Genomic DNA, 23,464 nt, shown 5'->3' with positions numbered 1-23,464 from the left:
TTTGAGACCAGCCTGGCCAACATGGTGAAACGCTGTCTCTACTAAAAATACAAAAAGTAGCAGGGCATGGTGGCTGGTACCTGTAATCCCAGCTACTCGGGAGGCTGAGGCTGGAGAATCGCTTGAACCCAGGAGGCGGAGGTTGCAGTGAGCCGGGATTGTGCCATTGCACTCCAACCTGGGCAACAAGAGTGAAACTCCGTCTCAAAAACAACAACAGTAGCAGCAGCAGCAACAAAAAACACCCCGGCTTTGAAGAGACAAAACGCAATGGTTCAGTAAAGCATGAGCTCTGAAGTTAGCCAGATAAGTCTCGTCTTCCTCATTTAGCCACACTATCTTGGGCAAATCACTTCATCTTTCTAGGATTCAGCGACTGGAAAATGCGGAGTGCAGTAGTTAACTTCCTCATAAATCCTAATCACGAGGATTAAATGAGAGACGAAGTAAATCACTTGGCTAGTACTTCAAGGGCTCGAAGGGCAGCTATTATTTCTGCTTTACTTTTATACCACTCCTACAAGCACAAAATTTCTTCCATTCCTGTGGAACCAGCTTGCAGGTTTAAGATGAAAATAATTTGAGGACTAAAGTATTTTTATTTCGTTATTCCTACAGATAAACAAGGGAGACGTGGGAAGCTGGAATAACTTACCAAACCCCTCAGGGCCAGCACCTTACACAGTTTAGATGAAAACGCAGGTCAGCCTCCACGGCCTTGGATTTTAGCACACAGCACCGTGCTGCTTCACTAAGGGAGCTGGAAGCATCAGTTCCCTTAGTTCAGAGGCCCAGCAGGGCTAACGTTATTTATAGCAAGGACCCTAGGGCCCAGAAAAGCTATTGGCACACAGCAGGCACTCCTTAAACAAACCAGCGCCAGCTGACCCACATCTAAGTGAATGCCCTAGCGCATCTTCCTTTCCTATAGGAGGAAAGTGGGGAAAAGAAAGTCTAGTGTTAATATTGTCTGTATCGCAGTTTTTAGTCAAACGAAGGCAGTGAATCCACATGCAAGTTTCTCTTAGAGAGAAGGTGAACGTTTGCATTTGAAGGAGTGATGCCCGGAAGTGCTATTTCCAAACTCATAGAGAATCCTCCCACACCAAACCCTCCAACTTTAGACCTGCCCTTCGCAGCCAAGGTTCCAAGTCTCCTCTCTCCACTTCCAGGCCCCTTGTACCCGCTCAACGCCCAACCTCAACGTCCAGCGCCCAACGTCTGGCCCTCAACGACCGAAGTCCCCTCCCTTCCCCTTCATGCAGGCTCTCTCCCTCCCCTTTACGCCTGGGAATCCTGACCTGGAAAGGGGCAAGAGGACCGCGGACCCGAACCTGTCTCTGCGGCCTGGCGGTGGTGGCGACTGCCTATGCTGAGAGCCCCGCCGCCTGGGATGCGCCCGGCACTCCCCTCGCCTCCAATCCCGACTGCGCCTTCCTGGCCCCGGCGCACGCCTGCGCACTCCGCGTCCACGTGCAACTCAATGTGCCCACGTGCTCCCTCCGCCTTCCCCGGAAGCGGCTTGTGCTCTAGTTGCAGGCTCAAAAAGTTCCTTTGCAGAAACTTTATTTTCTTCTAGCTTCTTCTAAAAAGATGTCTCTGGCAACGTCTTCGGCAAATTTTGGGCGCAAAGATGCAGACTTTGTCCCCTTGAAGGTCACTTGGGTCGCCGTACCCACTTAAAAGTCTTCCAAGGTTTTCCAAATCAACTGCCTCTGCCTGGTCTTAGAAGTTAAACACACACGTGCTACTTTTTTTCTTTTCTTCCCGACTGAGGGCATGTGTTTATACCTGTTGGTGTTACTTAAATACAAGGTGTTTTGTTTTTTTTTTTTTTTTTTTTGCTATGGAACTTTCCTAACAATTTCATAGGAAGGGAACCCTTGTGTACCTGTCATCTAGTTTCTACCTTATCAATTCATGGTTAATCTTGTCTACATCTGCACCCCAAGCACTCTTCCGGCAATGTTTTGAAGCAAATCCGAGAATTGTAAATGTGAGACAAAGTAGCAAACGTCCGCTTCTGGCCCCCAGCATAGTTCTCCCTCACTGTGAAAAAGCTTTGTTCATTGTGTTTGTCAGCATGATTTCAGACCGCCTGACTTAGTAACTTCTCAGCCCTCCAGAAGAATCCCTTGAAGAGTGCGTAAGCAGGATGGAACTCAGGTTCCCACCTCTCAGAATCACTGCATTTTTAGAAAAGATAAATTCAGAGATCTAGCCTTTGCCTTTTTCTGTACATAACGGATAGGATTAATGATGATGCCTAGACTTACTCTCGCACCCAAACTTTGAAGAGATTTTTATCTTATATAGCTTCTGGGCACTTTTAATGTAACCCCTGGGCATAACCTCTACCACCTAATATTTCAAGTGTGCTGACACACTGCTTTGGAGTAGTTTAACAGAAATTTTCTGGGATCTCCCTGGTTGCAGTCCTCCGTAAGACTCTGAATAAAACTAACTTCAATTATTTAAAAGCCTGATTTTTTTTCTTTAGTTGATATACATTTTTAATACATTTTATTTTTTTAGAGCAGTTTCAGATTTACAGAATAGTGAAATTAAAGTGCTGGCTGGGCGTGGTGGCTCACGCCTGTAATCCCAGCACTTTGGGAGGCCGAGGCGGGCAGATCACTTGAGGTCAGGAGTTCGAGACCAGCCTGACCAACATGGTGAAACCCCGTCTCCACTAAAAAAAAAAAAAATTTTTTTTTTTAAATTAGCCGGGTGTCATGGCGGGTGCCTGTAATCCCAGCTATTTGGGAGACTAAGGCAGGAGAATCGCCTGAACCTGGGAGGCGGAGGTTTCAGCAAGCAGAGATCATGCCACTGCACTCCAGCCTGGGCAGCAGAGCGAGACTCTATCTCAAAAAAAAAAAAAAAAAGAAAGAAAAAGAAAGGAAAGTGCTGGACAAAGTTCTGACAGAAGTCACATCATTTCCCCTATTATTAGCATGGTCTATTAGCATGATACATTTGTTACAATTAAGGAATCAACATTGATACATTATTAATTAAAGTCCACCATTTTGATTTCCTTAGTTTTTACCTACTGTCTCTTTTCTGATGCAAGATCTCATCAGGATATCATATTTCATTTAGTTTTCATAGACCCTTAGGCTCTTCTTGGCCATGCGACTTCCTTAGACTTTTTGTTTTGATGACCCTGACGTCAAGCTTCCAGGAGTACTGTCAGGCATTTTGTAGGATGCCCTACTTTTGGAATTTATCTGATGTTTTTCTGCTGGTAGAGAAAGGAGTTATGGGTTATTGGAAGGAAGATCACAGAGGTAAAAATGCCATTTTTATTGCATCATATCAAGCGTACATCCTATGAATATGATTATGACAATTGATGTAGGACTTAGTCATCTGACTGTGGTAGTGTTTGTTAGGTCTTTCTACTATATTCTTTTTTTCCCCTACCCTTTTCATACTATACACTTTGGAAGGAAGCTATTATTTGAAGCCCACATTTAAGGAGTAGGGAGTTATGTTGTCCCTCTTTGAGGGTGCAGTATCTACAGAAATTATTTGAAATTCTTCTGCACGGGAGATTTGTCTCTTCTCCATTTACTAATTTAATAATGGACTCATGGATATTTATTTTATACTTTTATAATCCAATACTACTGTATTTCCTTGCTCAGATTTTTCCAGCTTTGGCCACAGGGAGCTCTTTCGGTTGGTTTGTGTTCTTTCACATGCTATCATCAGGTGGTATTTTATTTGTTAAGCACTTTATTACTTTCTGGGATATTGTATCCTTTTCATCCAAAAATATTGTAAATGGGTGTCTTTGAGATTACCACTTTTAAGTAACATCACCAAAACTTATCCCAACTTTAAAAACAGTAATTTCTCTTGCTTTCCTTTCCTTTCTCCTTTTTCTCCTTTCCTGTCCTTTCCTTTCTCTCTGACAGGGTCTTGCTCCCAGACTATAGTGGCACAGTCATAGCTCACTGCAGACTTGAACTGCTGGACTCAAGCTATCACCCTGCCTCAGTAGCTGGGATTACAGGTGTGAGCCATAGTGCCTGGTCATAATTTCTTAATATCATAAAATTAATACTAAACATTTCCAGATACCTCAAATGTTATTTTTTAATTTTCTTTTTAGAGATCGGATCCCACTGTGTTGCCCAAGCTGGTCTCAAACTCCTGAGCTCAAGCAGCCCACCTTGGCCTCCCAAAGTGCTAGGATTAGAGGTGTGAGCCACCACACCCAGCCATTCAAGTGTTAAATTGTTGATATGTTCAAATCAGGATCAAAACATCCTGTATTTGCACTCAGTGATTTATTTTTAAAAGGGGTTTCTCTTTCAATCCTGTACTTCTCTTGCAATTTATTTATTACAGTAACTGCAGAGGTTTTGTTTTGTTTTGTTTTTTTCTTTTCCCCCATTCAATTTTGTTGATTGCATCCCCCTGGCAGGAATACGTCACAGGTGGTGGTGTGATTCTCTATTGCAGCATTTCAGAAAATACACAGTATGTAGTGGTTTCACTTTGGAGGATATTAAGATTGATTTAGTAGGTTCAAGTGGTGTCAGCCCCATCCATCCATTACAATGCGAAGCTTCCTATCATTTTTTCATCTAATGGTTCTAGATTCACAGATGATCATTACCTAGATCCATAAGTTTGTCAGGGTTTGCAAAATGGTGATCATCTATCTTTCTTTCTGCAATTAGTACATGGAGTTCTATAGAGAAGAACTTCCCCACATTGACTATCTCATTGACATTCAGTTTGCAGCAGGAAAGGTAGGATGAATGCTTGATTCTTTACCTTTATCAGTTCTCAGATTGTAATGACTCGTTGGCATCTTTCCAAGAGGGTCAATGACATTAAAAAAAAATAAATGCACTCACTGATTTTTTACAGAATGTGTAACCCATTGCTGTTATCATTTTTGAATACTAAATTTGTCCTGTTTGAGAAGTTGCAGCATCTTTGAACTGCCTTCTGAGTCTTTTGGGCACAGTTCATGTTATCTTTGCTTTCTTCCTTGCTTTCTGCTACAACCAACATGTCCTAGGCTATCTTGCATATTTCTTGCCCCTACTGAGAATCAGCACTTAACCTCCAAGAGGAGCCAAAGTAACTTTTTCTGGGAAATGCTATTTAGAGATCATAATCTGGAGAACAGGAGTGTGCAATGGGTTGGTCACTGTTCTAGGAGTTTTCAGTGGACACACCTTTTTTTCATGAAAAAAATGTACCATGAGTTAATTCTCATTTTTGTAAATTCAAATATAGGATTGCAGAATTTTAATGTAATGTCTTTGGTTTATATTTGTGTATCTTTTATAGTGAAAAACTTGGTTCACAAAGATACTTTATACTAATTATAAATTCATGAATATTCAGAAGTAGCAATACCAATGTTATTACTGACGAGTACTGAAAACAGCTTAAGATTTCTTCAGTTTTTTCCCCTTGGATTAATGTCTCCCTAGGAAGGTTTGGTCGATTTGTTTTAAAGTCAAATCATTCATTTTCTGTGACAAGACACTTTAACTGCAAAATGTGCTTCATTCAATGTAGTACCTTCATTTAAGGAGTGAGGTGCCATTACACCTCCGTGTGTGTGTTTTGCCAACAGTATCGAAGAAATTTAACAGAGCAGTAGTAAGTTTTGCTTTACAAACTCTTACATTGCAGAATCGTCTGAATTAGCTATTTTCATTCATGTGATGTGTGTAAGTCCTAAACCAAAGAACACTGTTTCTCCGGACTGAGGAGGTTTGCAAAACCTCCAGAGACTGAACTGCTGACCTTCCTTCTCTGGCTCCGGGGAGGCAATTGTACCCAATACACTTTTTGTTGCCATGCTGCGTGCCAGGTTACCCAGCCGCGAGAGGACACTTCCTACCATCCGTGCGCTCAGTCCGGAGCCAGAGACGAAGGCACCAGCAGTTTATTATTAAACAATGGTAGCAGCGCCACGCTGAAGACACGAACGCGCTCTTGTGGAACCCCCCGAGGTCTCCCCCAGGGCTGAATCGTCGACCTGGCAGGTAGCCTGCTCCAGCCGATTCCGCCCACGTAAGGTGCAAGGTTTACACACCAGAGCCGGGAAGCCACCAATTTCAAATTCTCTTTAATTGCTTTATGTCCCTGACTCATGCAGGCCAAAGGGTGAGGAGGAGTAATAGCCAACAAGAGCGTCCTGCGGAAAGAAACAACCTGCGTGGCTCGGGAGGAGCGTAAGAGGAAGGACAATACCAAGGGGCAGGAGAGTCGGCTTTCCAGGTCGCGGGGGCGTGGGTGCCCAGCCCGGTTGAGTGCGGGGCGGGGCCTCCCGGGCGGCGAGGTGGGAGGTGAGCCCCGCCGGCCCCGCCTACTGCAGACAGGTTACCCAGGACCTCAAGGTGTGCCGCGTCACCCCGCCCGCGCTGCGTTGATTGGTTCCTCCAGGGAGCCCCCGCCCCCTCAGCTGTAACCGGGCCGGCTTCAGCGTCGCCGCCATCTTTGTTGATGTGTCAGCTCCGCAGGGGCTTGGGGAAACCGCGGCTGAGGGAGTGAGGCGTCGGCTGTTTCTCACCGCGGTCTTTTCCTCCCACTCTTGACTGGTCGGACCCCGTTATGGAAAAGTTGGCCCCTGAGCCACAGCTCCAGCAGCCTCGTTAGGGTGTGGCCTGAGGCTTGGAGAAGTGGGGTGAGTGTCTGAGGGGCGCTCGGGGCAGACCGGGGAGTCGCGGTCGCGGTGCGGTGGGGCTGCCAGCCTTCCGCTCCTTCCTCAGGTCCCAGGGCGGGGGCGAGGGCGAGGGCTTGGTCGAACCGGCTGCCCGCCGGGCTCCTTCGAGGGCATGGAGGAAGGGGAGGGCTGGGGAACGAGTTTCAAGCCCCTTCCTCTCTCTGCCTTCCTCCTTCGGTTCCGGGACCTTGGAGGTGGCGAAGAGGGGTCAGCGGGGGTTGTGGGGGCTATGCCTCGAGAGCGTCTGAATTCGAGCCCTTTGCCTGGGCTGCGTGTGAACTGCAGCCAAGCCCCACCTGCTCGAGAATCTTTCCTAGACTCAGTCGCCGATTTCGCTTTTCGTCTGGAGTTGACCATATGTGGGTGTTCTATGTTTACTGTTGTGATGACTTGTTACCCTCTTCCAAACACTTCCATTACTGTGATTCTAAGTTCCTTAGAAATGATTCTTTGGAGTGTGGATACTGTTCTTTATGTGGTCTTTCAAGGACATCAAGGCATTTCATAAACCTTGATTGGTAAGGACGGGGTTTCAAATTTATGTCTCCATCAGTAGTGAAAAATGGTAAAAACAAAACGGAAACACTTCCCCGAGTCCCTAAAGTAGCAATCTTGGGAAACAGTGCAGGTGTGATTATTGCTTAGCTGTTAACAGTTTAACAACTTCAGCTAATATTCCCGTCTTGATTTTGTTTAGAGGAAAAAGTCCTGGATTTGGAGTCAGAACATCTGGATTAGAATCCTACTTCTTTCACTTGATAATCTTGTTACCTATGGGAATCAGAAGAGAGAATATAGTAAAAATACGCAGTACAGTCCCAGGTACTTGGCCGTTTTCTCTGCATGTGTGTCATGTTCCTTTGATGCCCAGCTTTTTGTTTCTTCCAAAACGATAGGCCAGGTGTTGTCTTCTAATGTGTGCAGTAAATTAGAGTTTCAGGAGGTGGGGTGGTAGTCATTCAGAAGAAATTAATCTGCTATTATCTAGGTATGCTAAATAGGTAGGTGTGGCTTTCTCAGCGACTAACTACACCTTAATATTTACCTAAGTGTTAATCTCGTGGGAAGGATTCAGGTTCTAGAGAGATTGATAGTGAAACTGAACTATCTCTGTGTGTAATGTACACTGTTCCCTGTGTAACTTCAATTATTTTTCCAACATTACACACAAAAAAAACAGTAGTGATTGGCCAGGTTCATTTTTCTGTTTTATTTTTGGTCTTTTCATGTTATTTTTAATTCAGTGAAGATATTAGATCACGAATCTTTCAGTATTAAGAATTAAAACTTCTTTTTACAGCATAATAGGCAAACGTATAATTACTGAAGATTCTCCCTGGAAATGCATAGATTGTGTTTATTTTTTTAAAGGCCCTGTTAAATTGAGAATAACTGCATATAAACTTAAGGTTTCTTTAAACAGTGGAGATTGCATAGTGTGTCATTGGCTTTTGAGTCCTCTTTATTGCTAACGGAAAGGGTTGACTGGTGTGTATCACAGTGACCACTCTGACCTTTTAGTTCTTTCACCCATAAACTAAAGAGTTGTTCTTTAATGCTATGCGGTGACAGCATAGCTGATGATGATTGCTTAGTATGTTCAGTTTAGAAACATCTATTTGCAGCTTTATGCTGACATCACGGAGTGAAGATAAAAGCGTTGCAGTATACTGACTCTAGGGAAGAGACAGTAGGTTGAAGCACAAAGCAGCTTTATTTGGAGATTTAGAAAATAATCTTTCCCTTTGAAGAAGGACTAGTAATCTGCACTAGTTTCTCAAATTCATGCAACAGTTTCGTGTTAAAATAAGAATCCTTACTCTGAAATTTTTTTTTTACTTTAGTAAAACTTAGGTTTTTCTTTTATCTCTACCTTAAAATAACTAAAGCTGGTTCTTCAGTTTCTCATAAACATATCATAGAGTTTACAGTATTGCAAATGTTATACTTAGTATTCATTTTAGGGGCAGCAGTGAGAGCATAGATAATTTAATCTATTGTTTCAAACTGCTTTGAACTTTCTTAGCTACTGAGATTTTAAAAATGTATTTGGGCTAAAAAGTAAAAAAAAAAAGGGCAAATACTGAGATGAAGGGATAGTAGACACAAAGTGGAAATCAGCCCCAGCATAGTTTTGATTGGATTGTGAGTTTATTAACATTTGTCTATCATTAAGACACATGAACTGATGGTTGTAGGATTATGTAGACTATGTAATGTGTACCACACTTAACTACAGTTAAGTAGACTATCAGTTCATGTTTTTAATAAACTAGAGCACACCAAATTAACCAACCCTGGCCAAAGGTGGTTTCAAAATTTAAACATTAACCCAAACTTTTTAATATAATGCAGGCTTTTAACTTGAAAAAAATTTTTTTAAAAGATGTTAGCCTTCGTTTTGTTTAGTTTTTTGAGACAAGATCTCAATCTGTCACCCAGGCTGGGGTATAGTGGTATGGTCATAATTCACTGTAGCCTTGACCTGGGCTCAAGCAATCCTCTTGCCTTAGCCTCCTGAGTATCTAGGACAAAAGGCACAGGCCACCATGCTAATCTTTTTAATTAAAAAATATATATTATTATTTTTTATAGACCAGGTCTTGCTGTGTTTCCCAGGCTGGTCTCTTAATTCTTGGCCTCATTTCATCCTCCCATCTCGGCCTCCCAAAGTGCTGGGATTACGGGTGTGAGCCACCTGTAAAGGAAGGCTTGAGAGCCTTCCTTTTTGAAAAAGGAACAGATTTTTTTTTTTTTACCTTTATTCGTTTTCAGATTTGGAAGAAAATTAGCTGATAATACTTTTCGTGTTTTCTTCGACTCATTGAAGTGCAAGTGCAGTCTTCAAATTAGATTTCTATATTAGTAGGCAATTATTTCTGATAACTTTCTGCTTTAGTATTTTAAAGTATTTATAGGAGATATGTAAAATTACTGAGCTGATATGACATATATGGCGTAACTTGACAATGTGAACCATGATGTAGCCACTGACCCTCTTTTTCATGGAATTTTGATGGACCATAATTTCTCTTTGTGCTGTTAACCTATCACAGGATTTGGTACTATTTGGGAGTTGGTGGAGTTTGGGGGTCTTCCCCCTTCTATTGCTCCATTCTGTTCTTTAGAGAACATCTTTTTGTGTGTGTCTGTGTGTGATATAATGCATATATCATAAAGTTCTTGCCTTGCGCCTTGGGTGTAAAGCTAAACATACCCCCACAGGGATAAATAACCGTGGTCTCATAAAACAAACTTTTCAAACTGGTGAACTAAAGGAAACTTTCTTACTCTAGTGCTATGTTTCACTTAAAGGAAATTCAGTATATTACAGTTAAATTTGTGCCAACCATGGTGGCTCACATCTGTAATCCCAGCACTTTTGGGGGGTTAAGGTGAAAAGATTGCTTGATGCCAGTAGTTTGAGATCACCCTGGGCAACATAGCAAGACTCCATCTCTACAAAACATTTTTAAAAATTAGCTGGGTTTGGCGGCATGTACCTGTAGTCCCAGCTTCTTAGGAGCCTGAGGTGGGAGGATCAGTTGAGCCCAGGAATTTGAGGCTGCAGTGACCTCTGACTGCACTCCAACCTGGGTGACAGAGCAAGACTCTATCTCTAATAATAAAATAAAAAATTAAATTTTACCCAAAAGCTTAATAGGATGTGACTACTTTAAAAATCATTTCTTCCTTTTTGTGGAGCTTACGGTGTTTTTTCAAATAGCCCCCTCGGTTTTTATCTTTTAAAAGCAGAATTTTATCTGCATAAATTCACCTTGTATGAAACTTAAGTGTCAGATATTTTCATCACGTGAAACAACATTTTCATGTTTCTTACACAAGTTCTTTTCCATCCTATTATTCTGTTTTTAAAAAGCTAAGTTAAAAATATTAACTGGGTAAGGTGGCATGCACCTGTAGTCTTATCTACTTGGGAGGCTTAAGTGGGATGATTGCTTGAGCCCAGAAGTTTGAAGCTGCAGTGAGCTATGATTGAGCCACTGCATTCCAGCCTGAGTGACAAAATAAGACCCTATTTCTAAACATAAATAAATAAGTAAATAGCTAGCTAGCTTTATCCAGAAAGTTTGTCTTTTAAAGTTAATTATTTATCAAAAATCAGTTATTTGGGGGTTGTGAGCAGGTTACATTGAACTGTGTGGATGCTTTTTTGATTTGATTTTAGTTCTGACATTAATTGCAATATCAAAATCTTGATAGAACTAGTCAGAAAGATGTTATTCTTTTGTTTATGCTGCTTTCAAGGTGTTTTTGGAGAATACATTAAAGCTCTTTTGATGTAGATACTTTTCCTACAAAGGACAGTAAGCCATTATATTGAAGAACAGGAGTGGTCTCAAGGTCAGTTTGCTTAATGGATATTACTTGAGAAGTATACAGCTGGTATTATTTAAGAATGGTATGGGCTGGGCGCAGTGGCTCATGCCTGTACTCCCAGCACTTTGGGAGGCTGAGGCCGGCGGATCGCTTGAGGTCAAGAGTTCAAGAGAGCCTGGCCAACATGGTGAAACCTCTTACTAAAAATACAGAAATTAACTGGGTGTGGTGGCACACCCCGGTAATCTCAGCTACTCGGGAGGCTGAGCGGGAGAATCGCTGGAACCCAGGAGGTGGAGGTTGCAGTGAGCCAAGATGGCACCACTGCCCTCCAGCCTGGGTGACAGAGTGAGACTCCATCTCAAAAAAAAGAATGGTACTGCAGTTTATAATTTAAAAATTTATAGTCTGTGAATGAAGCCAGATTTCTCTTAATAGACTTAAAACACACATTTCTTTCTTAGCTTCTGATGGAGCCCTGGCAAACCTTAAAGTTAAAATACTGTAACATTAAATACTGTAGAATTCATAATACTTTAGTGTTTATTGGCAGTAAAATACGAGAATAAAATGAGGATTTCTGTTTTATTCACTGCCATGTTCCCAACACTTAGAATAGTGCCTGCACATATTAATAGATGTTCAATATGTATTTGGTAAAAATGAACATCTAGTTTGGAAATGTGTTTCTTAGTACCTTCGTATGAGACTAGTTGTTTGATAACCTGTTACTGAGTGTGAGTTTGTAATCACCTCACAGGTTCTTGCCTACTGCACAGATAGAGGCAGTTTACTGAGATAGCAGTATTGCAATAGAGAAGGTTTAATAAATGCAGAGCGCCAGCCAAGTAGTAATAAGAAGTTAATTACTCAAATCAATCTCCCTGAAAATTAGGAGACTAGAGTTTTTTAAGGATAATTTGGTGGGCAGGGGGCTAGGGAATGGGGAATGCTAATTGGTTGGGTCGGGGATGACTCATAGGGGGTTGAAGCTGTCTTCTTGTGCCAAGTTACAAGACCAGTTGAGCCAGTTTAGTGGTCCAGGTGGCAGGCACCAGCAGGCATCAAAATGCAGGGTCTGAAAAATACCTCGAACACCAATCTTAGATTTTACAAACAATAGTGATGTTATATATAGGGGCAATATTTGCAGTTTATCAAATAAACCTAAATTTTTTGTTGTTTATACTGCTAATTAGAAAAACAGGAAATGGAACCAAAAGACAGTGTTTTCATTTATATGGTTCTTGTGTGAAAATAATTTTGTAGAAATGTGAGTTCTTTCATTAAAAAATAAGTTCCAAAGTGGGTAATGGTTGACTTGAAGGCAAGTAAAAGTTGTTTCTTGACCAGTTGCCTACAGCTGATGAGCTCCAGTAAGAGCGAAACCAGTTCTCACCACTGAAATGTTTTCGAAGTGTGAATTGGTCCTGTAGTACTGTGTCAGAAACAGAAACAACTCTAGGGGAGAAAAGGTACTTGAGTTAAAAGAAATTTTGTGACTGTCCTGTATTAAATACAGTTTCTTCTAATGAGTAAGAGTTGCTAAAAGGTATTGTAATCTATAATTGTAATTACTATATATATATATTTTTATATATATATATATGAGTGTAAATTTGCTTTGTACAAGCACTTCTTTTTTTTAGAGACCTAGTCTCACTCTTGTTCAAGCTGGAGTGCAGTGGTGCCATCATAGCTCATTGCAGCCTTGAACTCCTGGACTCAAGTGATCCTCCCACCTCAGCTTTCTGAGTAGCTGGGAATACAGGTACATGCCACCATGCCCAGCTAACTTTAACAAATTTTTTTTTTGTAGAGATGAGGTCTTGTTATGTTGCTCAGGCTGGTCTCAAACTCCTGATCTCAATCAGTCCTTCCACATCAGCCTTCTAAGGTGTTGGGATTACACACTGCAACCCGGATGTACCAGCACTTCTAAAAATAATCTTACAAATGAATGTCTTGTTTTACATCCTTCCCCTTTAGTCTACTACCTGCCATTCTATCCTTAGTAGCCTCGATGACGGCTCCCCTTTTACCCCATGCCCCTCTCCCCTCAAAAAACTTGAATAGCAACCAAATTGGCCTTCATCAGTATTGTCAACTGGAGGCCTACATGAGGACTCAGCCAACTGTTTTTCTTCTGGTTAATTGTGGACATAATCAAGTTCATCGCTTTTCCCCCCCATCTGCTGCCATTCTTGTGCAGCTATTTATGGTGATGGCTTTGTTGCATATATACACATAGACCATTGTTAACCCCCTCCTTTTCCTTTGGCTGCCAAACAGTATTCATTTGAGCATCATCAGAAGGTGTGCAAGCGGCCAGGTGCAGTGGCTCACGCCTGTAATCCCAGCACTTTGGAAGGCCGAGGTGGGCGGATGACGAGGTCCAGAGACACCATCCTGGCCTACATGGTGAAAACCCCCTATCTTACTAAAAATACAAAAATTAGCTGGGCATGGCGGCTTGTGCCTGTAATCTCAGCTATTTGGGAGGCTGAGGCAGGAGAATGACTTGAACCAGGGAGTCGGAGGTTGCAGTGAGCCGAGATCGTGCCACTGCACTCAGCCTGGCAACAGAATGAGACTCTGTCTTTACAAAAATTAAAATTAAAAAAAAACCAACAGCTTGCAAGCTAAGTAGTTATCACATGCCAATTTACATGATTTTCTAAAGGTCATGAGCATATTGCTGAGAGAAGTTACAGAAAGTACTTGCCTTTTGAGGTTAATCTGAGTCTTCCTTAATTTACAGGAGAAGGATATATAAAACAGATTCTAAGCTTGGGTAACCAAATAAACAGCTTTTTAAGTCTAGATGAATATCCAGCAGGGTGACACATTTTTGTTTTTCTGTACTGTCTTGCACATTGTCATCTTACAACCTGTTTTCCATCCACTGAATGCTGTTTGCTCCCTAGATCACTGTGTAAACCCGGTTGACCCCACCTTCATTTTTATAACCACTGAAGAGCATTTGCAAAAATGCATGTAAATGTAGTAGAGAACATGTTTGTTAGATATATTATTACTATTATATTGCATGAGACTTCAGAGTTTGATTCAGTTCAGAATGAGGTTCCATCTTCATGCAAGTACAAAGATCATTAAAAGGCTAAAGCTGCCTCGTCAAAAAGGTCACAAGAAAGGCTCTATGTGCTTGATGAGTATAAATGCAATGTTTTTTAATTTACCCTGAGAGACTATTTTTGTACTTGTGATGAGAGAAAATTTGGAGGAAGATGTGACGTTAGAATTGGTCCTTTAAACATAGGCTTTAGATAGACCTAAGGGAAGAACATTCTAGTTGAGAACAAAGCCATTGAAATGTTAATATGCAAATTGGGGGAATCTTTGAGTTAGATTGGTTGGGCTAGTGAAGTATAGTGAAGTGCCAGGATTTCAGGAATGTGTTGAGAGATAAGAATGGAAAAGTAGTACAACTGGTTTACTGAGGAATCTTAAATCTGGGGTATAAACATGAAATGGTTTTATTTTTTCCTTACTAGGTCTCCAGTCATACAGTGTAAAACACTCCTAACCTCTGTACTTTCTTCTGAAGTGCAGTCCTTTTAAGAATCTCTTCGTCTGATGTAACTATTACGCCACTTTTGGCTACTACAAAAAACTTATTCCAGAAATTAAGACAGGTTCTAGCCATTAAAATAAAAGAAATGAAGTCACAAACTCATTGTTTTCTCTGAAGAAAAGTTGAAGCTGTTCCCAGCTGCTTGGCATGAGGAGGTGTAATTTGACTCAAAGACGTGCTCCTTCTCCTTATTATTTTTTTATTGTTTTTGAGACAAAGTGTCTCACTCTGTTGCCCAGGCTGGAGTGCAATGGCACGATCTCGGCCCACTGCACCCTCCACCTTCTGGGTTCAAGCAATTCTTCTGCCTCAGCCTTGTGAGTAGCTGGGATTACAGGCACCCACTGTCATGCCTTGCTAATTGTTTTTTGGTTTTTTGAGACAGAGTCTTGCTCTGTCTCCCAGGCTGGAGTGCAGTGGCGCAATCTTGGCTCACCGCAACCTCTGCCTTTCGGGTTCAAGCAGTTCTCTGCCTCAGCCCTGTGAGTAGCTGGGATTACAGGCGGCTGCCACCACACCCAGCTAATTTTTGTATTTTTAGTAGAGACGGGGGAGTTTCACCATCTTGGCTAGGCTGGTCTTGAACTCCTGACCTCGTGATCCGCCCGCCTTGGCCTCCCAAAGTGCTGAGATTACAGGTGTGAGCCACCACACCCAGCCCACAAGTTATATCTTAAAGTGAGTTACTTTGGGTGAGGTAATGTAGGTGGCAGTGCCTCTGAGAATTATTTTATTTTGTCCTAGATTTTGGAATGCAGAGTACTTACGAGGTCTTTTATTTACTCCCTTTTTTTCTATTGTCTAAACCAAGCTTTTAATACTAGTGTGTACTTTGGCTTGGTTATAAAATACCTGCAGCAAGATAATGATAATTTGATTGTTCAGAAACATATTTATACAGAGAGGTAGAGTATTTAGGCCAATGGCTCTATTAATTGATGCCTCAGAGGGCAGTCTAGAAATTAGCATATTTAACAAGCTGGTCTGCTTTTCCTTTCTTACACTTATTCCTCCCATTTTTGAGATTCCTAGACTAATATTTCTCAAATACTAGTGTTACCATTTCTGTGCTTACAAGTTTTAATTGAACAAATATTTGAGAACCCACTATGTGCTAGAAACTCTGCACTATAATTAAGTATACAAGTCTATTCTGATTTACCATGATTTGTTCTTAACAAAATTCACTCCTGCTTAGCCTTTTATGGAGTCTACCTGACCAGTCTTCTCTCTCTCTTTTCATCATCCTCTGATAACCACCTTTATCCCAGCCTGATGTAATCATACACGTTTTGTTACTTAAAAATTTAGTGTATCTCTCCATTAGTTTTCCATTAGTTTATATCTCATGTATAAACTAGAGGTATTTTCCATTAGTGTATCTCTCATCTGGAATTATTGCTCTGTTATTTCTGTCAAAACTGTGATCTGCCCACTTTTTAATCTAACCTCACATGGTTTCAGTAACTCATGACCTTGTACATGCTTTGTTGATACCTGACGAAAGAAGTCAACAATTTTTTTTAATCAAGATTGTGGAAATATTTTATAATTATATGTTGTAGGATAATATTTGAAGATGACTAATTTTCATAAAATGGCTAGAATAGTAACCTCCATAAGCAATTTAAAAATATATTCTAGGCTGGATGTGGTGGCTCACCCCTGTATTCCTAGCACTTTGGGAGGCCAAGGCAGGTGGATCACCTGAGGTCAGGAGTTTGAGACCTCTCTTACTAAAAATACAAAAAATTAGCCAGGCGTAGTGGTGGGCCCCTGTAGTCTCAGCTACTCAGGAGGCTGAGGCAGGAGAATTGCTGGAACCTGGGAGGCAGAGGTTGCAGTGAGCCAAGATCTCACCATTGCACTCCAGCCTGGGCAACAATAGTGAGACTCTGTCCCCCCAAAAATATATATATATGTGTGTGTGTGTGTGTGTATATATGTGTATATATGTGTGTGTATACATATAGTCTAACTTTGTCAAATTAATTTTTAAAATTGTTTTTATTGACCTAGGCAGTGCATATGGGCTCCATTTTATTTGTACTGGACATTGTTTTTTTCCTGAAGAGAATGTTTGAAAATCACCATAGTACTTCATAAATTCCTGCCTGGATGGAAAACTAATTTCTACCGGGGATTCTTTATACCCTGACTTCATTATGGCTCAAATCTAGATCTCTGGGCTATAGATAGTTGTGTCTTGTTATTTAGGTTTCCTTCTCAGTAAATTTTTATCTGCTTTAATGTGCATTGTTTTGTTATCTTGGTTTGTGATTTCTCTTCTAGTGCTTTTATTGGTGTATTATTTCTCCAGTGTTTTCTTACAGATTTATGAGGTAGTCTTTTTTTCTTTACAGAGCTGAAGGAATTCTCAGCATTCTTTGGCACTCATCTTCTAGTTGCTAGCGTTACTCCTTACCTAACATCTTATGGGGATGATTGGAGAATGGCAGACTACAACTGAAATTAATTACTGAAGTTGTTTGAATTGAGGGAGGAAAGACAGACTTTGCAATGGCCTTACTGCTTGTAGCTAGCCAGCTTGGGTTAGCTGTCCTAGTCCTTTTTCTTTTTTCTCAAGGAAAGGCTTTTAAAGGAATTATTAGTGATAAAATTTGTGGTGTTAGTTATTCCACATCACAGAGGGTGTTCAAGCTTGTATGGGGTTTTGATTTAAAGTGGTTTTTAATTTTGATGTTTCAATTTCTTAGATGTAAAACGAAGATCAGGAGCAGATTTGAAGAATTACAAAGTGAATTGGTGCCAGTCAGCATGTCAGAGACAGACCACATAGCCTCTGCTTCCTCTGATAAAAATGTTGGGAAAACACGTGAATTAAAGGAAGACTCATGCAACTTGTTTTCTGGCGATGAAAGCAGCAAATTAGAAAATGAGTCCAAACTATTGTCATTAAACACTGATAAAACTTTATGTCAACCTAATGAGCATAATAATCGAATTGAAGCCCAGGAAAATTATATTCCAGATCATGGTGGAGGTGAGGATTCTTGTGCCAAAACAGACATAGGCCTAGAAAATTCTGAACAAACAGCTGATTTTCCTAGTGGAAATTTTGCTAAACAGATTTCAAAAACAAATGAAACAGAACAGAAAGTAACACAAATATTAGTGGAATTAAGGTCATCTACATTTCCAGAATCAGCTAATGAAAAGACTTATTCAGAAAGCCCCTATGATACAGACTGCACCAAGAAATTTATTTCAAAAATAAAGAGCGTTTCAGCATCAGAGGATTTGTTGGAAGAAATAGAATCTGAGCTCTTATCTACGGAGTTTGCAGAACATCGAGTACCAAATGGAATGAATAAGGGAGAACATGCATTAGTTCTGTTTGAAAAGTGTGTGCAAGATAAATATTTGCAGCAGGAACATATCATAAAAAAGTAAGTTTTTTATACCTTTAGGTTATTTTTTTTTCCCCACAGGGATTCGAGATAGAATTCTTTAAAGGAAAATATCATTTTGTCCATTTTTACTTCCACATTAGAATCATGCACATAGTAGTTGCACAATAAATGTATAGTTACTGAATGTGTGAGCAAATGTTGAGTTTTTCAAATATCTAATATGTTAAATAGTATAAATGTATTAACGTGCTAGAAATTTTTATAGACAACTCAAATTCACTTTTGAAAGAATGTAGAAGTATAATATTGTCAGAACTAAGAGAAACTCAAAAGGAAGTGACAAGTCATAAAATTCCAAAACTTTTTCTTAGAATCTCCATTCTAAATTCATTGGTTTAAAAAATTAAAATTTAGAGAACAGAATAATTGTCATTCAGTAAATAATAATATATTTTTAGACTTCTTTTGGATTTGTGAACTTCTGTTTTCATGATAGTTTAAAATTTACCATCTTAACCATTTTTATGTATACATTTCAGTAGTGTTATTATATACTCACACTGTTGGACAACCAGTCTGCAGAACTTTTTCACTTTGCAAATCTGAAACACTGTATTCGTTAAGCAACAACACTATTTCCACTTTCTCTTAGCCCCTGGCAACCACCGTTATACTTTCTGTTGCTGAGTTTGACTACTCATGATACCTCATGTAGGTGAAATCATATACTTGTCGTTTCATGACTGGCTTATTTCACTTAGCCTGATGTCCTCATTTATCCATGTTGTAACATGCCAGAATTTCATTTCTTTTTAAAGCTGAATAATATTCCATTGTATGTATATACCACATTTTGTTTATTCATCCATTAATGGACATCTGGGTTCCTTCTGCTTTTTGACTGTTGTTAATAATGCTACTGTGAACTTGGGTTTGCAAGTACTCCAAGGCCCTTCTTAATACTACCCCCTGCTATTGCTATTCATTACTGAAATACTATATTATATGAATAAACTATATGCTTTTGTACTTGAACCATCAGTGCTGCTGCTGTTCTTGCATTTTATAGGGTAACTTTCTCATTTTCCTGTAGTCTGTACCTATTCTTTTTTTTTTTTTTTTTTTTTTTTTTTTTTGAGACGGAGTCTCACGCTGTTGCCCAGGCTGGAGTGCAGTGGCGCGATCTCGGCTCACTGCAAGCTCCGCCTCCCGGGTTCCCGCCATTCTCCTGCCTCAGCCTCCTGAGTAGCTGGGACTACAGGCGCCCGCCACCGCGCCCGGCTAATTTTTTGTATTTTTAGTAGAGACGGGGTTTCACTGTGGTCTCGATCTCCTGACCTTGTGATCCGCCCGCCTCGGCCTCCCAAAGTGCTGGGATTACAGGCTTGAGCCACCGCGCCCAGCCTGTACCTATTCTTTTAGACCTTCCTCTTGAGATTATCTCTGATGCCTCTTCCCACTTTACTTAGATCTAGACTCTTGCCACTTTCATATATAAATTATAAATATATCTTATAAATTATAAGATGTTTTACATTTAATAATAATAGCGGTAAACGTGTATATGCTGATAATTATGTGCCTGGTGTATTACATACATTAGTTCATGGATTCTTCACAAGAACTCTGTGTGACATGTATTATTATCCCCATTGTATAGGTGAGTTACCAGAAGCACAGAGAGATAAAAAGTAACTTGTTCAAGGCCATATGCTAACAAATGCAAAGTTAAAATCTAAGCTTTGTTAATGGGGCTTTAGAGCTTTTTAAAATACAGTTATTAGAAATGAGCCAGTTATAAGTTGTTAAGTGTATCTGAAAATACTAGAAATAGAGTAGAAAACTGGTTTCTCTTTTTTGCTTCATCCTGTCAGAACAGTGGCAGAACAAGTGAGTAGAATAATCATAATTCTGATGTCTGGTATTTGGAAGATACCCATTGGCATTTGCCAGCTCTGTTGTCTTGGCCAAGTCAGCCTCTTTGAGTGAAAGATTTTTTCACCTGAGAGTGACAGTACTTACCTGATGGAATTGTTTGTGGACATTAGGACATCACACAAATGTCAGGTGTTATTTTAAATCGAGGTTAATCTCTGGTTATACACATAATGTTTTAAATTCCAGATAAAATGCTGTGTGATTCAGGTTAGCTCTAAAACAACTAGATTTTTTTCTTAACTTTTTCCTTCATCTAATTTTCTATGAAGAAAACTGCCTTTTACTTTCTTTGAAATTTTCATGAATCCATCTCTTTCTAGATATCTTTGTGTATACATCTATTCCCCCATTTTTGCCCCAGCTTTATTGAAATATAACTGATAAAAATTGTATATATTTAAAGAGTACAATGTGATGATTTGATATACATTGTGAAATGATTACCACAATCAAGTTAGTTAACACATCTGTCACATCACAGTTACCTTTGTGTGTGTAGTGAGAACATTTAAGATCTACTGTCTAAACAAATTTCAAGTGTACAATATGATGTTATTAACTGTTATCACCATGGAGTATATTAGATCCCCAGGACTTACTCATTTTATAACTGAAAAGTCTGTAGGCTTTGGCCAACATCTACCCTTTTCCCTCACCCCCTGTGCCCTCGCAAGCACCATTCTTCTCTTTATTTCTGTTCCTTGATTTTTGAACACATCAATATTACTGTCTAAGGTTTCAACCAAATTCTTTTTTTTTTTTTTTTTTTTTTTTTTTGAGGTGGAGGTGCGCTCTGTCATACAGGCTGGAGTGCAGTGGCGCCACCGCAGCTCACTGCAACCTCTGCCTCCTGGATTCAAGCAATTCTCCCACCTCAGGCTCCCAAGTAGCTGGGACTACAGGTGCCTACCACTACACCCAGCTAATTTTTGTATTTTTAGTAGAGACAGGGTTTCGCCATGTTGGCCAGGCTGGTCTCAAACTCCTGACCTCAAGTGATCTACCCGCCTCAGCCTCCCAAATTTCTGGGATTACAGGCGTGAGCCCCCGCGCCTGGCCCAAAATTGTTCTTTTTTTTTTTTGAGATAGGGTCTTTCTCTCTCTCCCAAGCTGGAGTATAGTGGGTGTGATCTCAGCTCACTGCAGCCTCGACCTCCTGTGCTCAATTTGTCCTCTCACCTCAGCATCCCAAGTAGCTGGGACTACAGGTGTGCATCACTATGCTCAGCTAATACTTTTGTGTTGTTTTTTGTTGTTGTTGTAGAGATGGGGTTTCATGATGTCGCCCAGGCTAGTCTGGAGCTCCAGAGCTCAAGCGATCCACCCACACTGGCCTCCCAGATTATAGGCATGCACCACTGTGACCAGCCCAAAATTCTTTTTTTTTTTTTTCTTTCAGACGGAGTCTCGCTCTGTTGCCAAGCTGGAGTGCAGTGGCGGATCTCGGCTCACTGCAACCTCCGCTTCCCAGGTTCAAGCGATTCTCCTGCCTCAGCCTCCCGAGTAGCTGGGACTACAGGCATGCGCTACCATACCCAGCTTATTTTTGTATTTTTAGTGGAGACGGGGTTTCACCATGTTTGCCAGGGTGGTCTCGATCTCTTGATCTCATGATCTGCCCGCCTCGGCCTCCCAAAGTGCTGGGATCAAAATTCTTAATTAAGAACAGTTGTTTGTATATAGCATATGCATTTGGCACATAAGTAACAAATTGAGTATTCACTGCTCTTCACTTCCCCCTCCCTTTATTATTCGCTTGTGAACTATAGCCAGGACTCTTGTGTCTCAAGCAGTTTTGTGTAGCACAGTGAGTATGCCTCACATAAATGATCTAAGTTAAACCACTGTGTCATAAAAGGCTTGAATAAGCATGCATGTATTTGCCTTTTTTCCAAACATTTTTATGATTGTTTCCTCACTGTATTCCTAGGCTCAACTGTCACCTTTTCAGAGAAGCCTGTCTGGACTACTTATCTAAAATAGCAGCTCAAGTCACTCTCTGGCTTTTCGCTCTCCTTTATTTTTCTTAATAGGACTTAATCACCAGCTGACATTTTGTTATATATCTAGGGTCTATTTTTATTTTATCCCCTAGAATGAATGTAAGTTCCACCAGGGCAGGGGCTATTTGCTGACATATTTCCCACATAAAATAGATGCCGAGTAAGTACTTGTTGAGTTAATGAGTGATCTTCGAAGTGGAAGGTGGAAAGGCCTGGGGCTTTGGTGCTATACCTGGATCCAAAACAAAATTCAGAGTTCAACTGCTTACTAGCTGTGTGACCTGGAACAAGTCTTAGGCTTCAGTTTTGTTTTGCTATTAATATTTTATTTTTAGAGACAAGGGTCTTATTCTGTTGCCCAGGCAGGAGTGCAGTGGAGCTCACTGCAGCCTGGAACTCCTGGAATCAAAGTGCCTCTCCTGGGACTCGTGGCGTGAGCCATCATGCCTAATTAGTTTTTTTTTTTAATTTGTTTTTTTTGTTTGTTTTTTTTGTTTTTGTTTTTTTTTTGAGACGGAGTCTCGCTCTGTCGCCCAGGCTGGAGTGCAGTGGCGCGATCTCGGCTCACTGCAAGCTCCGCCTCCTGGGTTTACGCCATTCTCCTGCCTCAGCCTCCTGAGTAGCTGGGACTACAGGCGCCCGCCACCGCGCCCAGCTAATTTTTTGTATTTTTAGTAGAGACGGGGTTTCACCGTGGTCTCGATCTCCTGACCTTGTGATCCGCCCGCCTCGGCCTCCCAAAGTGCTGGGATTACAGGCGTGAGCCACCGCGCCCGGCCTTTTTTTTTAATTTGTAAAACAGAAGTGATAGTAATAATTTCATAGACTTATTTTGAATACTAAATGAAATAATACACTTTTTTAAACTAAAAATAAATTTAACCAATAGCAAATGTGCAATAAGTGTCAGGTTACAGCTAAGGCCTCAAGTACTTGCTGTTAACTTTCTTAGGTATCTTAGCACTTTGCAGGCAGTTTTTGAGATTTTATTTCTATTTTTCTAGGGGAATTCAAGATGATATTTCTGCCTAGATTTTATTTTGCTGTTTTACGTTGACTGTACATTATAACTATTAGAATATCATTAAAATAGTTAAAATCTAAAGCAAGACTTTTCAGCTTTAGCAGTATGGCCCTTTGGGGCCAGATTCTTTGTTGGAGTTGTCTTGTGCATTGTAGGATGTTTTTAGCAGCATCCCTGGCCTCCATCCACTAGATGCCAGTAGCAGCCCCTACGCGTTATGACAACCAAAAATGTCTTCAGACAGATTTGCCTGGAAGGGCAAAATTGCCCGTCGTTGAGAACCACTTATTTGAAGAGTGTCAGTGCTGGCAGGATTGGTGCATAATTGAGATACCCGAAGGTATACATTTGGAAGAGTGTGCTTTTCATTCATCTGATTATATTTTGATTTGAAATATTCATATTTCTAGGGAAAAGTTAATAGCCTAATTAGCCAGAGAATCTTTTGCAAAGTATTATGTTTCACTATAAAATGATTATTTA

At 40.6% G+C, this 23,464-nt stretch overlaps 2 protein-coding genes across 6 annotated transcripts in view; one reads left to right on the top strand and one right to left on the bottom strand.

Moving 5' to 3' along the window:
• TDRD1 (tudor domain containing 1) overlaps positions 1 to 1,753 on the bottom strand; it is a 50,309-nt gene extending 48,556 nt beyond the window's left edge. For both annotated transcript variants that reach the window (XM_077947556.1, XM_015148227.3), the window contains exon 1: positions 1,302 to 1,753. The gene's annotated coding sequence lies outside the window, so the exon portion shown is untranslated. The remainder of the gene's footprint in view (positions 1 to 1,301) is intronic.
• A 4,343-nt stretch (positions 1,754 to 6,096) lies between these two features.
• CCDC186 (coiled-coil domain containing 186) overlaps positions 6,097 to 23,464 on the top strand; it is a 55,270-nt gene continuing 37,902 nt past the window's right edge. The window contains exons 1-3 of one of the 4 annotated variants that reach the window (XM_001118656.5): positions 6,477 to 6,667; positions 7,404 to 7,528; positions 17,360 to 18,052. In XM_001118656.5, the coding sequence (XP_001118656.2) occupies positions 17,421 to 18,052 (632 nt within the window). In that variant the 5' untranslated portion in view covers positions 6,477 to 6,667; positions 7,404 to 7,528; positions 17,360 to 17,420. 4 annotated transcript variants of the gene reach the window in all.

This window comes from Macaca mulatta, chromosome 9, assembly GCF_049350105.2.
Source record: "Macaca mulatta isolate MMU2019108-1 chromosome 9, T2T-MMU8v2.0, whole genome shotgun sequence".
Lineage (NCBI taxonomy): Eukaryota > Metazoa > Chordata > Mammalia > Primates > Cercopithecidae > Macaca > Macaca mulatta.
The sequence above is the reverse complement of the archived record's forward strand: the minus strand, read 5'-3'. Positions and strand labels throughout refer to the sequence as shown.